The following is a 13,993-nucleotide window of genomic DNA, read 5'->3' as shown; positions in this document are numbered from 1 at the left end:
AAATAAAGAGCATACGATAATTTTAAATACATTGTTTAATTAATTTTTAAATAATTGTTATTAAATAAATTTCCAACTTTCGGTAGACTCTAATAAAATACAGAACATACGGTAATTTTTCACACCAGAAAAGGAGAGAAGTGAATTTACGGCAAAATAAGATTGATGCGGCTCATAGTAACTCATGTTTTAGAACGAAAGAAATATTATAAGAAGAGAGGGTAGAACTATGTAAAAAAAAAATTCTGTATTTTAAAAAGCCATTGCTTTGCTACCAAATCACCCCCCCCCTCCCAAAGAAACAAAATTTGTCAATAGCATTGCTTTATCTAAAGTGTGAGCAGTGTCACAGAAATATCAAACTAGTTGATAAATTGTGACAGCGTCATCGATGAGGCCGAGGTCCACGACAGATGGTTCCGTGGTTCAACCCCATAAGGAGGTTTAGAGATGTGGAGGGCAAAGATCACTCTCAAATCCCTCTTGCTTCCCGATAATACGTATATGGTATAACTGTTATTCATATTCATGGGTGGCACATCTTGTTGCAGAGAATCTTTTTTGTGTGTGACATAATAGACTGCATTCGCATTTTGGCAGGAATAAAAAAAAATTTATTAAAAAATTTACTTTTGTATGTTTATTTATAATATGTATATTTAAGTATATTATTTATCATATATTCTATTTATTTATTCATGTTTATTTATGTATCTTTATTAATTTATGTAATATTTATATGTACAGAAATCCAGGAAGCTCTATGCTAGTATTTTTTTTTCCAGTACATTACCGCATTTACTACCAGGCACTTCTCAAAGAAAATAGTCCCAAATTTCTCCTAATTGCTAAGTTGTTTATCCGTATACATAAAATGACCAAAAAAAGAAGGAAATTCAAAAATTCGTACTGAAAAAAACTATTCAAGTAGTTTATCTGTAGTTAGTATGATAATTTCTATTAATTTCATAGATCTGTTAATTTTTATTAAAGTAAAGTAGAGGTAGTAGTTAATAAATAAAAATACTTAATAAATTGTCAATGAATTTATAACATAAAAGTGAATTGGAAAATCATCAAATAATAGTAATGGAGAATTCTCCTCGTGGAAAAAAAAAAAAAAAAAAAAAAAAAAAAAAAAAAAAAAAAAAAAAAAAAAAAAAAAAAAAAAAAAAAAAAAAAAAACTTAACAAACTCTTCGGGTAGTTCGTGTCTGCCCATTTCAAAATCAATTTTTTCATACATATATTATTATTTTTTATACAAAACAAATACGAAAAGTCTACAAATGAAAGAAAAGATGGATGAGCCGTGGTGTGGCCCGAGCTTGCCAGGGGTTAAAAGAATGGATAGCTTATAAGAGTGGCAATTGGCACTAGTATTGACAAAAAAATACCGACTCCATCCAGTGTCTGGTCACACTTGGCATTTTTTTCCAGTTTAATATTATTAGCGTAATTGGTAAAATTAGGGTAGCAATAAGTATTTATTCTCAGTTTTGGGGGAAAAAAGATTAGAAAGACTGAAAAAATGCCAAATGTCGCCAAATGGTAGATGGCATTGATAACTTTTTTCGATACTAGTGCCAGTTTCCACTCTTGTAAGTCTCTAGGGGGGGTGGGGGGGGGGCTACTTGGTCAGGGGCTGATTTGGTGGTCTAATGTGAAATATCTCGAGCTTATCGATCAAATCGAGTGAAGAAGGAAATTAAAATGTCGAAGTTAATGCGACCACAGACGCCAGGATTTTAGCAGACTAAAAACACCAACAGGACAAAGCACAGCAGGAAAACTAGGATCACGGCCTATGTGCATTTTTTTAAAATTACTTTAGGTCACACAGTTTTATTTATTTGCCTTTTATAAATAATCGATGTTTCAACATTTAGTTTTTTTTCGGTATTTTATTAGGCGTTTATTCATAATTTTATTCAGCATTTCGTAAGCTGATCATTCCTACAAAATACAAAAACAAATATAATACTAAAAACAACAAAAAAATATAGCACAAGTGGAAGAAACACAATTATAACACTATAAATTATATACCATGAATAATGTTAATATTGAAATAATATGAATAGGGAACAAATAAAATGAGTGATATGAACTGTAATATTAGCAATCATCTTCAAATGCTTTATAACACATTCCTTTCAAAGTGATAGTTTTTAGAGAACGACTTTTGAGGTTTTTAAGGTTTTTAAGCTATTTCTGGTTTATGGCTTTTGTGGTTAATGGGTTTTAAGGTATTTCTGGTTTATTCATTTATGAAAGGTATGCTGGGTTCGCAGAATGAAACGATGAAAAAATACGATTATTCCAAATTAGTTTTTGGTAGTATTCAGAGGGGTACTAAAAAAGAGGGGAAATTGCGTGTATGAAGTGCTCTTGAGGTTAGCTGAAATAAAAAGACGTCTTAATTGCATCACAGACTTTACCAGTTAATTCAGGGTAATAATCCTGCATGGTATGCTTATTACCGAGTTGGTTTTTCAGGTTAATAAGTTTTCTTATGTCTTAAGCTGTATAAACAGTATATTAAAAAAATAAAAAATAAAAAATAAAAAAATATAGAACCTACGGTAAATTTTTAGTACCAAAAAAGGAGAGAAAGGGGATTTACGGTAGAATATAAATGATACAGCGAACTAACGCAATTTTGAAAAACGAAAGAAACATTTTAAGAAGACAAAGCATAATATCTGATAAAAGGGAATTAAATTATCAAGTTCTTAATTGAAAGATAAACCTTTAATTTGAAGCTCCCTCACCCCCCACCCTCAAAGAAAAAAACATTACAAGTTTCATCAGATAACACTTTTTTTTAAGAACGAAAGAGACATCTTAAGAAAATAGGAAATCTTATAAAGGAAATCGAAGGATGAAATTCTTAAATAATTCTAAAAATAAGCCATTGCTTTGTAGCTCCCTCATTCCCCCTCCGAAAAAAAAACAAATACACATTACAAGTTTCATCAAACAATACATTTTTTTTAAGAATGAAAGAAAATTTTTGAGAAAAGAAAATAGAACTATGTAGCAAAGAAAATCAAGTGATCAAACTCTTGATCACTTGAGCAAAGCCGTTCCTTTGCTCTCCACTCGCCCTCGCCTCCCAAAAGAACTCAAATTTGTCATTATAATTATTTTACGAAAAATGTGTGAACAGCCTTTTACAAAAAAAAAAAAACAAGTGGATACAATGTGACACCGTAATGGATGAGGCTGAGGTTCTCGACTGACGGTTCCCTGGTTAAATCCCACATTTTGCAAAGAAGTTAGCTTCTGTAGCACATAACCACAATTTTTTTGAGGTAAAAAGAACCAATTAAAATAAGTAAGTAATAAAAGCAAATGTGAAAATTCAAATAATGTGAAAAAAGTAAAAAAAAATAAAAAAGACACTTAGATTTAAGAAGCATTGAAGAGGGGGCATGAGCGCCGATCCCCACCCCCCTTTATCTAGGCTTAGAATAATGCCTCCCCTGTCACTCCTGTGATAAAGAAGAAAAAAATGAACAACCTCAAAAAGCTATGAAATGCGCCAGAATTATGATTATTAATTTTCAAAATGGGGAGAAAAAACAGGGAGAAAAAACACAGTCTTTTTTTATTCTTATTTCCAAGAAAAAAATATTGTAAAAAAGGAAACAAATATGACGAAAAAAAAATAAATAGATAAATAACAAAAACAGAATAAATAAACAAATATTTTTTTTATTTATCTAGCTTTTATTTACATAATTGTTTATTTATGTCTCAGAAATAAATATTCATTTATTTATCTGATTTTTATTTATATGTTAAATAAATGAGGTCATTTATTTATCAAATAAATAAGCACAAAAAACAAATAAGTAACAATGAAATAAAAAAATATTTGCTTATTTAACTTTCACTAAGTTTTTTTATTTATCTGAGTTTTCTGTTTCTTCAACTTTTATTTATTTATTTAAAAGGAATGAATAAATAACAGAAAAAAAAACTAAAAAAAATGGTTAATACCTGAGGAGGTGACATGTGAACATTCAATTTGGGTCCAACTAACAGTCTGACAGAAGACGTAAACCTCGTATTTGTTTTCATCACTTGAGGTGGTTGCTTTTCTATGATGAAAGTGCTGAAAACAAATTAGTATGAAACTGCAAGTGCGTAACAGTATTAAAACTTTAAATCACCAAACAGTATTAAAGTAGCAAAATTTTTAGCTTAATTCTGTAATAGTTCAGATCTCTTTAACTCCCAGGACAAAATTTTGATTAGCCCTTCCTCCTCTGTCTCCCAATAAAGCCAAATTTTTAACCGAATTGTCATTTATTAACAAAAATCATTTTCTATTTATCAACTTATCAACTTTATCAACTTATTCTATTTATCAATAATTAGTAATTATTTCATCTAACCATTTCGATTATTATTTCATTACTTTCATTTGTTAACTGCACCCTCCTCTTTATTTTAACAAAAATAAAATTTCAAAAAGTACAAAATGATTATAACCATTAGATTATCTACTTTGCGCCTGTAAAATTTCTCTGCGGGAAGTAAGTATCCTCTCTGCCCCCTACCCCCCAGCAAAAATAAAACACGACTGGCTTTACTGACTGTTCGTAAGCTGAATAGAATATAAAATATAAGCGAGATTGCCACTAAGAAAGTTTCAAATCAAACGTAAGACTAACCACTTCATTATATAAATAACGGTACAATCAATTCGTTATACCTTATTAAAAACAAAAACTAGGACTACCAAAACGAAAACAAAAAACGATGCTTATGTAAATTAAATAAAAAAACAAGTTTTTCCAACTGAAAGTAAGGAGCGACATTGAAACTTAAAACGAACAGAAATTACTTCGTATATGAAAGGGGCTGCTTCCTCATCAACGCCCCGCTCTTTACGCTAAAGTTTGACTCTTTCTCTCAAATCTTCTTTTTAAAACAGTAAAAACTTTAGCGTAAAGAGCGGGGCGTTGATGAGGAAGAAGCCCCTTTCTTATACGAAGTAATTTCTGTTCGTTTTAAGTTTTAATGTCGCTCCTTACTTTCAGTTGGAAAAACTTGTTTTTTTATTTAATTTCTGAACGTTTTTGAATCAATATATGTTTTGATTTTGTTCTCCGCAGAGGAATTTGCATATTTATTTTTTTTTTTTTTTTGGCTAAATGGCTTTCTCATAATTTTGATCGAATGATTTTGAGAAAAAAAGAGTGGGGAGGAGGCCTAGTTGCCCTCCATTTTTTTGGTTAATTAAAAAGGCAACTAGAACTTTTAATTTTTTACGAATCTTTTTATTAGTAAAAGATATACGTAACTTATAAATTAGCTTACGTAAAGAATTTTTTATTCTCATGTTTTTATTACACATATGAGAGGGTTCGCCCCCTCGTCAGTACCTCTCTCTTTACACCAAATCTTAAATTTTGTCCCAATTCATTAAGAATGACCCCTGAATCACAAAAGCCGTAGAATAAATAGTTGACATTACTAAAAATACTTTAGCGTAGAGAGCGAGGTATTAGGAGGAAGTGAGCCCCTCATATGGGTAATAATTTCTGTTTGTTTTAAGTTTTAATGCTGCTCCTTACTTCCAGCTGAAAAACTTTTTCATATTTATTTTTTCATTGTTTTTTTTTTAAATAATGCTAGTAAATCCTGCGCTCCCTTCATGGAAATTTTCTTCCCACATGAAAAATTCCTCGAAGGAAAGTTCCCCCAGTATATCCCCTTCTTCTCAACCCCTCCCCCCAACCAAATATCCTCCCGAAAACGCCTGCACACTTCCCAATAACCATTCCTATATGTAAGCACTGGTCAAAGTTTGTAACTTGTAGCCCCTCCCATGGGGACTGTGGAGGAGTAAGTCGTCTCCAAAGACATAGTTATAAGGTTTTTCGACTGCGCTGAATAAAATGGCTATCTCAGAATTTTTATCCGTTGACATTGGGAAAATAATTAGCGTCGGAGGGGGCCTAGGTACCCTCCAATTTTTTTGGTCACTTAAAAAGGGCACTAGAACTTTTCATTTCCGTTAGAATGAGCCCTCTCGCAACATTCAAGGACAACTGGGTCGATACGATCACCCCTGGAAAAAAAAAAAAAAAACAAACAAATTAACACGCATCCGTGATCTGCCTTCTGGCAAAAACTACAAAATTCTACATTTTTGTAGATAGGAGCTTGAAACTTCTACAGTAGGGTTTTCTGATACGCTGAATCTGATGGTGTAATTTTCGTTAAGATTCTATGACTTTTAGGGGGAGTTTCCCCCTATTTTCTAAAATAACGCAAATTTTCTCAGGGTCGTAACTTTTGATGCGTAAGACTAAACTTGATGAAACTTATATATTTAAAATCAGCATTAAGATCCGATTCTTTTGATGTAGCTATAGGTATCAAAATTTCATTTTTTAGAGTTTTGGTTTCTATTGGGCCGGGTCGCTCCTTACTACAGTTCGTTACCACGAACTGTTTGAAAAGAAAATAATTCGGTATTTCGGGGCTTCTGACATTATTACTCCTAAGCGGAAGTTAGGCTCAAAATTGGAAAAGGATTATATTTTTTCTCTGGACCCATTCCACCCCTAAGTTCGTTTATTTTCCCGTTAGTTTTCACCTGTTTTCGCTTTATAGTTGTGTTATCTCTTAGCAGTTCTTTCGTTAGTTGAGTTATGGTTGTGGTATATATGTTTTATCGCTCGTATAGTTGTGTTATTTTCAAATTATACTCCATAATAGAGAGGCTCCGAACACCCAGCATTGTATATTAAGCTCTGAATTTGACGTTTTTTTCTAACGTGACCAGATTCGTCCTGCGCCCTGCGCCCTTTTCATTGAATTTTTCTTCCCCATGACATATTTCTCCAAGAAAAGATTCTCCCACATAGCCCCCTCCCCTCAACCCTACCCCCAAAACCAAAAATCCCCCTGAAAACGTCTGTACACTTCCCAATAACCATTATTATATGTAAACACTGGTCGAAGTTTGTAACTTGCAGCCCCTCCCCCACGGACTGTAGGGGAGTAAGTCATCCCCAAAGACATAGTTATTATGGTTTTTGACTATGCTGAACAAAACGGCTATCTCAAAATTTTGATCCGTTGACTTTGGGAAAAAAATGAGCGTGGGAGGGGGCCTAGATGCCCTCCAATTTTTTTGGTCACTTAAAATGGGCACTAGAACTTTTCATTTCCGTTAGAATGAGCCCTCTTGCGACATTCTAGGACCACTTGGTCGATACGATGACTCCTGGGGAAAAGAAAAAAAAACAAAAAAAAACAAATAAACACGCACCCGTGATTTGTCTTCTGGCAAAAAATACAAAATTCCACATTTTTGTAGATAGGAGCTGGAAACTTCTACAGTAGGGTTCTCTGAAGCGCTGAATCTGATGGTGTCATATTCGTTAAGATCCTACGACTTTTAGGGGGTGTTTCCCCCTATTTTCCTAAATAAGGCATATTTTCTCAGGCTCGTAACTTTTGATGGGTAAGACTAAACTTGATGAAACTTATATATTTAAAACCAGCATTAAAATGCGATTCTTTTAATAATAATAAATAAACACGCACCCGTGATTTGTCTTCTGGCAAAAAATACAAAATTCCACATTTTTGTAGATAGGAGCTGGAAACTTCTACAGTAGGGTTCTCTGATGCGCTGAATCTGATTTCCCCCTATTTTCCTAAATAAGGCATATTTTCTCAGGCTCGTAACTTTTGATGGGTAAGACTAAACTTGATGAAACTTATATATTTAAAACCAGCATTAAAATGCGATTCTTTTGATGTAGCTATTGATATCAAAATTCAATTTTTTAGAGTTTTGGTTACTATTGAGCCGGATCGCTCCTTACTACAGTTCGTTACCACGAACTGTTTGATTAAAGCTAAGAGTTCAAAGGCGGATGACCCAATAAAAAAATATTTAAAAGCCAAAATTAATGTTTATATTCTTTTTATTGTATATGACAAATATACACAGGGCAATATAGGACTACCCACAACCCAATACCCACAAACAAGGGTATATACAAATATGCTCAAAACAGGCATATCGGACGCACCCGGATGTTTGTTAGATTATGAACCAATAATGCATATCCTACCTTTTGGTCAAGCTATCTAAATCACATTTTTGTTTTGAAATTTTGAGCCCGTATCCAGGAGGGGGAGTGTTCCAGGTTTGAACACCCCCCCATAAAAAGTGACGGACTCATAAGAATGTAACAAAAATATATATAAACAAATTCTTCTTGTGTTTTTTTAATTTTTTGCCCCCCAAAAATACCCCCCCACCGAACGAAAATCCTGGATACACTATTGGAGAGGATACACAGAAAAAGAGCACTAGAAACTCTTGGAAAGTGATTCTTCCCTAATAGCAACGCCTAAGAACACACGGCCTTGTCGATAAGATCACCGTTCTTCACTCTCCGCATTTGCCAGACTTGCGCAAATGTGACTTTTTCTATTCCTGAATGAAACAAAACAGCAATGTCCACCCAGTTATGCTGTATGGAAGCGAATGCTGGAAGTTACATCAGCAGCAAGAGAAGAGACTACAAGCCTTTGAGAACAATTGTCTGTGAAGAATCCTTAACATAAACTGGACACAACACGTCTCGAACCAGAGGATATGCCAAATTACTGTGCAACTTCTCGTCATCGACATGATCAGGACCCAGGATAGAAATGCTTGGGACATGTTGTACGAATGAAAGACGACCGAACACCAAAGTCCATCCTCCAGTGAAAAGGCAACCAACGAGAACGCAGCGAAGGGGAAAACCAAAGAACATACTACGTCGAACATACAGGGACCTTCTCAACGCAAATACGTTCATACAATCCCATCGGGAAGACGCTATTGGAGAAGCATTTCCCATTTCCATTTCCTCACCAAACGAACGTGAGTTAGTTCCCCTTCAATCTTTTTGGTCACTTAAAAATGACACTAGAGCTTTTTATTTCCGTTCGAATACGCCCTCTCTCGATGTTCTAGGACTATTGGTTCGAACTATTTGGTATATTAAAGCCGAAATTCCGTATTTTAGAGTTTCGATTACTATCGAGCCGAGTCTCTGCTTACTTACAGTTCGTTACCTCAAACTCTTTAACATACTGAAACTGAAATTCTGTTTTTTAGAGTTTCCTTTACTACCAAGCCGAGGTCCTACTTACTTACAATTCGTTACCTCGAATTGTATGGTATATTGTAGCCGAAATTCTGTTCTTTAGTGTATGGGTTACTATCGAGCCGAGCCTCTGCTTACTTACAGTTTGTTACCTCGAACCCTTTGACATATTATAATCGAAATTATGTTTTTTAGAGTTAAGGTTACTAAAAAGCTAAGCCCCTACTTACTTACAGTTCATTACCTCAAACTCTTTGACATACTGAAAATAAAATTCTGTCTTTTAGAGTTTCCGTTACTATCAAACCGAGTTCCTACTTACTCACAGTTTGCTACCTCTAACTGTTTGGTATATTGTAGCCAAAATTCAGTTCGATTACAGTCAAGCCGAGTCTCTGCTTACTTACAGTCCATTACCTCGAACTCTTTGACATACTGCAACCGAAATTCTGTTTTTCAGAGTTTCGTTTACTAACAAGCCGAGCCCCTACTTACGTATAGTCCGTCACCTAGAATTCTTTGACATACTGTGACCAAAATTTGGTGTTTAGATTTATGGTTACTATTAGTACATGTCACTCCGTACAGTTCGTTACCACGAATAGTCCCATAAGTAATTTTAAGGAAGAAATTTAACCCTTAAACCTCTGTACTAGCGTTCTCAGACAAGCTGAACTTATCCTCCTGCTGAACTTATTTTCCATTATCCTCCTTTTCCTCCTTCTGAGAAAAATTATCCTCCTTCAGAGAAGTTCCCCTGTTTTTATAAATTCAGTAAATTTTTGTGCACTCGATACTCTTGATGATTTGAAACTTAATGAGTCTTGATGAGTAACTCCTTACTTACAGTACGCTACCATGAAACTGTTTGATTACGTATTTAACACTTTCGCCATCTACAAAGAAGACCAGGTGCAAGTGAAAAAATTTTATAGTACATTCATTTTAAATAAACAATTGTTCTCGAAAAAAAACTCTATCAATCACTTTTAATAGCATGGAAAGTAAATGAAAGATTCTTCCTAAGAGATGTATGTTTATTTTTAAAAAAGGAAGAAACAAAGTTGGCGTTTATATTTAAGGAGTCTTGAGTAACTTCATCTGAAGATATTTCTTTTTGTTCGTTTTGTTGTGAGTACTTTTTTTTGCATAAAAAAGAATAAGAAAAGGAGAAGATGAAGAAGAAGAAAAAAGATGGACAAGAAGAACAAAGGTTGGCGTGTAAATTTGAGGATCCCTGAGTAGCTTCTTCTGAAGATATCTCTTTCTGCTCGTTGTTTTTTTTTTTTTTTTTTTTTTTTTTTTTTTTTTTTTTTTTTTTTTTTTTTTTTTTTTTTTTTTTTTTTTTTTTTTTGAATAAAAAAAGGAGAAGATGAAGAAGAACAAAAAAGATGGAGATGAAGAACACGGGTTGACACCTAAATTTGGGAAGAAGAACAAAATTGAAAATTGAGAAGAAAAACAAAGGTTGGCGCCTAAATTTGAGGATCCATGAGTAGCTTCATCTGAAGATATCTCTTTCTGCTCGTTTTGTTTTGAGTTTTTTTGGTATAAAAAAGAATTAAAAAAGGAGAAGATGAAGAGCAAAAAAGAAGGAGAAGAAGAACAAAGACTGACACCTAAATTTGAGTGTTCCTGAGTAGCTTAATCTGAAGATATTTCTTTCTGCTAGATTTGTTTTTAGTTTTTCTTTTGCATAAAAAAGAATTAAAAAAGGAAAGGATGACGAAACCAAAAAAGGGGAAGAAGAACAAAGGTTGGGACCTAAATTTGAGGATACCTGAGTAGCTTCATCTGAAGATATTTCTTTTTGCTCGTTTTGTTTTGAGTTTTTTTGCATAAAAAAAAAGAGAAAAACAAGAAGAACAAAAAAGAAGGAGAAGAAGAACAAACGTTAGCACCTAAATTTGAGGATCCCTGAGTGGCTTCATCTGAAAATATCCCTTTCTGCTCGTTTGTTTTGAGTTTTTTCCATTAAAAAAAAAAATAAAAAAAAGGAGAAGATGAAAAAGAACAAAAAATAAGGAGAAAAAGAAGAAAGATTGGCATCTAACTTTGAGGATCATTGATTAGCGTCATCTGATGATATTTCTTTTTGCTGGTTTTGTTATGAGTTTTTTTTGTTTTTTTTTTCATAAGAAAAAAAGAATTAAAAAAAGGAAAAGATGAAGAAAAACAGGTTGACAGCTAAATTTGAGCATCCCTGAGTAGCATCATCTGAAGATACTTCTTTTTGCTCGTTTCGTTTTGAGTTTTTTTCTTTTTTTTGCATAAAGAAAAAAAAAAAGAGAAAAGACGAAATAGAACAAATAAGAAGGAGAAGAAGAACAAAGGTTGGGACCTAAATTTTAGGATCCCTGAGTAGCTTCATCTAAAGATGAGTTTTTTAATTTTTCTTTTTTTTTTTTTATTATTTCACAAAATAGCTGTTGTATAAGCGAACTGTACACAGTGTACAGTATCACTTATACAGTGATACTGTTTATACAGTGATACTGTCTTTACTAAAACACCAATAATAATAATAATAATAATAATAATAATAATAATAAGAAACGCAAACACTTCAGGTAAGATTATGCGCCAGAACCCGTCTTTAGGTAGAACAACAACCCTGGCATAAAAGTTTCTGCAATAGTAAGTCCATAAAAATGACACATTTTGCAACTAAGTCTGTAGACGAAATTTCAGACCAATGAAATCCATTCCTTTTACAATACTTGGTTGCGATTGAACATTATACATATTTATGAACTACTACTACTACGACTAACAGCGCACCGCAGCACCAAGCATCCTGAAACCAACACAAATACACACGTCCTCCTCCATCCCAATCTAACCAAAGGCTCCCACTTTGACTCTTTACACCCTCCCAGGAAGTTCCCATTTCCCTTAAATCTTTCTGTACGACAATATTTTGGGTGAGTCGAACAAACCATTGGGGAGGGGACACCCTAATCCCCTGGCTACAGCCTTGACTGGTATACCTGAATCTAATTATTAGTGACAAAAGAAATATATTTACACAGCGGAAAACAAAAAAAGATGTTTCTCCGAATTAAAATTCAGATTTTGATTTGAAAGTTTCAACTTGATTATCAAGTCATTACCAATGTATTGCATATACGCTGTTTCAAGCATGATAATCCGTGATATCGTTATTGTTCTTATATAAGACCTTGTCTTGAATGTACTTGCCCTGTCTGGCACCCTGGGTTGACCAAATCCCAATGTTCGAAAATTGAAAGCATTCAAAAAAGAGGCTGTAAAAATTATACGCTATAAAAAAATAAATAGCTATAAAAAAAGAGCTATATGTAAAAAGTTATACTGGGGACGCCCTATACTACTTATGATGAAGGTTTGACTAAACTTGAACTCACTACATTGGAATCACGACGTCACTTCCTTACCATGAACTTTGGGCACAAGTGCCATAGTTCTGACTATCATCGACGTCTTCTTCCCCCCTTCAAAGAAAACCCCCCAATCCTTCCCAATACAGGACTTAATGCTCGTAGAGCTCCAAATACTCGACTTGTGTCCCCAAATGTTGACAATGAGGTACAAAAACTCTTTCGTTCCCTATTTTGTTTCGCATTTTAATAATTGATTTAACTTTGTAACTATGTTTATCCCTTAACATTTATTTTATCATTGTAATTGTTCTGACGTGCTTATGCTAGCTTGTGTGCTATTTTAGCTATTAAATCACATTCTATTCTATTCTAGTTTGGGTAGATCGGAGACAAAACCTATTTCATGATCGTGAGGATATGTTTACCTAAGAAAGCTTCGAAGTTCAAATTTAGAAATACAACTTACCTAGTGACCAAAGAGGAAAGTAACTGCGTAATTTGTGTGTTTAAAGTTGGCAGAATATCCACTGACCCTGGTGGATCAATAGCAAATTTAGTTCTCAACCTTTCAGAATCTTTTATCTGTTGTCGATTTTGCCAAATTATCTCCGACAAGGCTTCACACCTGAAAATAGATACTGTGATTTCCAAGAGCCTAATTTTTTCAAAATGGTAAGAGAATTTGAAAGTTTATTTTTAGAAATCAAAGAATAGTAAGAACATTTTCGCAAAATATTGATACTGAAAGATCCTAATTATTAAAATCAGGCTGAAGAGCCTAATTTTTCCCAATGGTAAGAAAAAACTCAAATTTCATAAAAACGTTTTAGAAATAATCCATAGAGCTCTACTGTCACATCTGCACCTCACATATCGAAGAGGCTGCGTATAGACATTTTAAGTACAGAAAAGTCAGTTTTTTTTAAACAAAAAGTTAATTTTAAACTTTTTGTTGGAAATAAATATGAATAATATACAAGTAAATCAACAAACAAAAGTTCATATGCAAGAAGTATCAATTTAGAGAGAATATTAAAAATTAGACAATTTCTAATAAATCTATAAATAAAATAATATGGAAACAAAATAAGAGGTGTATGTTTTCTAGACGACGTTTTATCGCATTCTCAAAGAATTGTCGCGTCATTCGACACGACCTAAAAGCAAATTCGGAAATCAAAGGAAAAGAGTCATCAGCGTCATTTTGAGCTCGAAATCTCAAAGAATTGTTGTGCTAATCGACACGACCTACAAAAGCTGGTTTTGAAAACACAGAAAGAGCCATCGACGCCATTCTGAGCCCAAAATCTCAAAGAAGTGTTGTGTTATTCGATATAACCTAAAAAAGCTTAATTTTAAGAACAGAAAAAACGTCATCGACGTCATTCTGTGCTCAAAATCTCAAAGGAATGTTTGTGTTATTCGACACGGCCTAAAAAAGCTAATTTTGAAAACACAGAGTCATCGATGTCATTCTGCCCCCCCCCCTTCC

The 13,993-nt window shown here is 33.5% G+C and overlaps 1 protein-coding gene across 2 annotated transcripts in view; it reads right to left on the bottom strand.

Moving 5' to 3' along the window:
* Positions 1–13,993, bottom strand: part of LOC136040975 (signal transducer and activator of transcription 5B-like) — a 206,711-nt gene that overhangs the window by 65,080 nt on the left and 127,638 nt on the right. For both annotated transcript variants that reach the window (XM_065725449.1, XM_065725448.1), the window contains exons 8-9: positions 12,968–13,126; positions 4,008–4,122 (exon numbers count right to left, since the gene is read on the bottom strand). In XM_065725449.1, coding sequence (XP_065581521.1) covers positions 4,008–4,122; positions 12,968–13,126 — 274 coding nt within the window. The remainder of the gene's footprint in view (positions 1–4,007; positions 4,123–12,967; positions 13,127–13,993) is intronic.

This window comes from Artemia franciscana, chromosome 21 (genome assembly GCF_032884065.1).
Source record: "Artemia franciscana chromosome 21, ASM3288406v1, whole genome shotgun sequence".
NCBI lineage: Eukaryota > Metazoa > Arthropoda > Branchiopoda > Anostraca > Artemiidae > Artemia > Artemia franciscana.
Note: the sequence above shows the minus strand (reverse complement) of the source record. Positions and strands in the feature narration are given on the sequence as shown.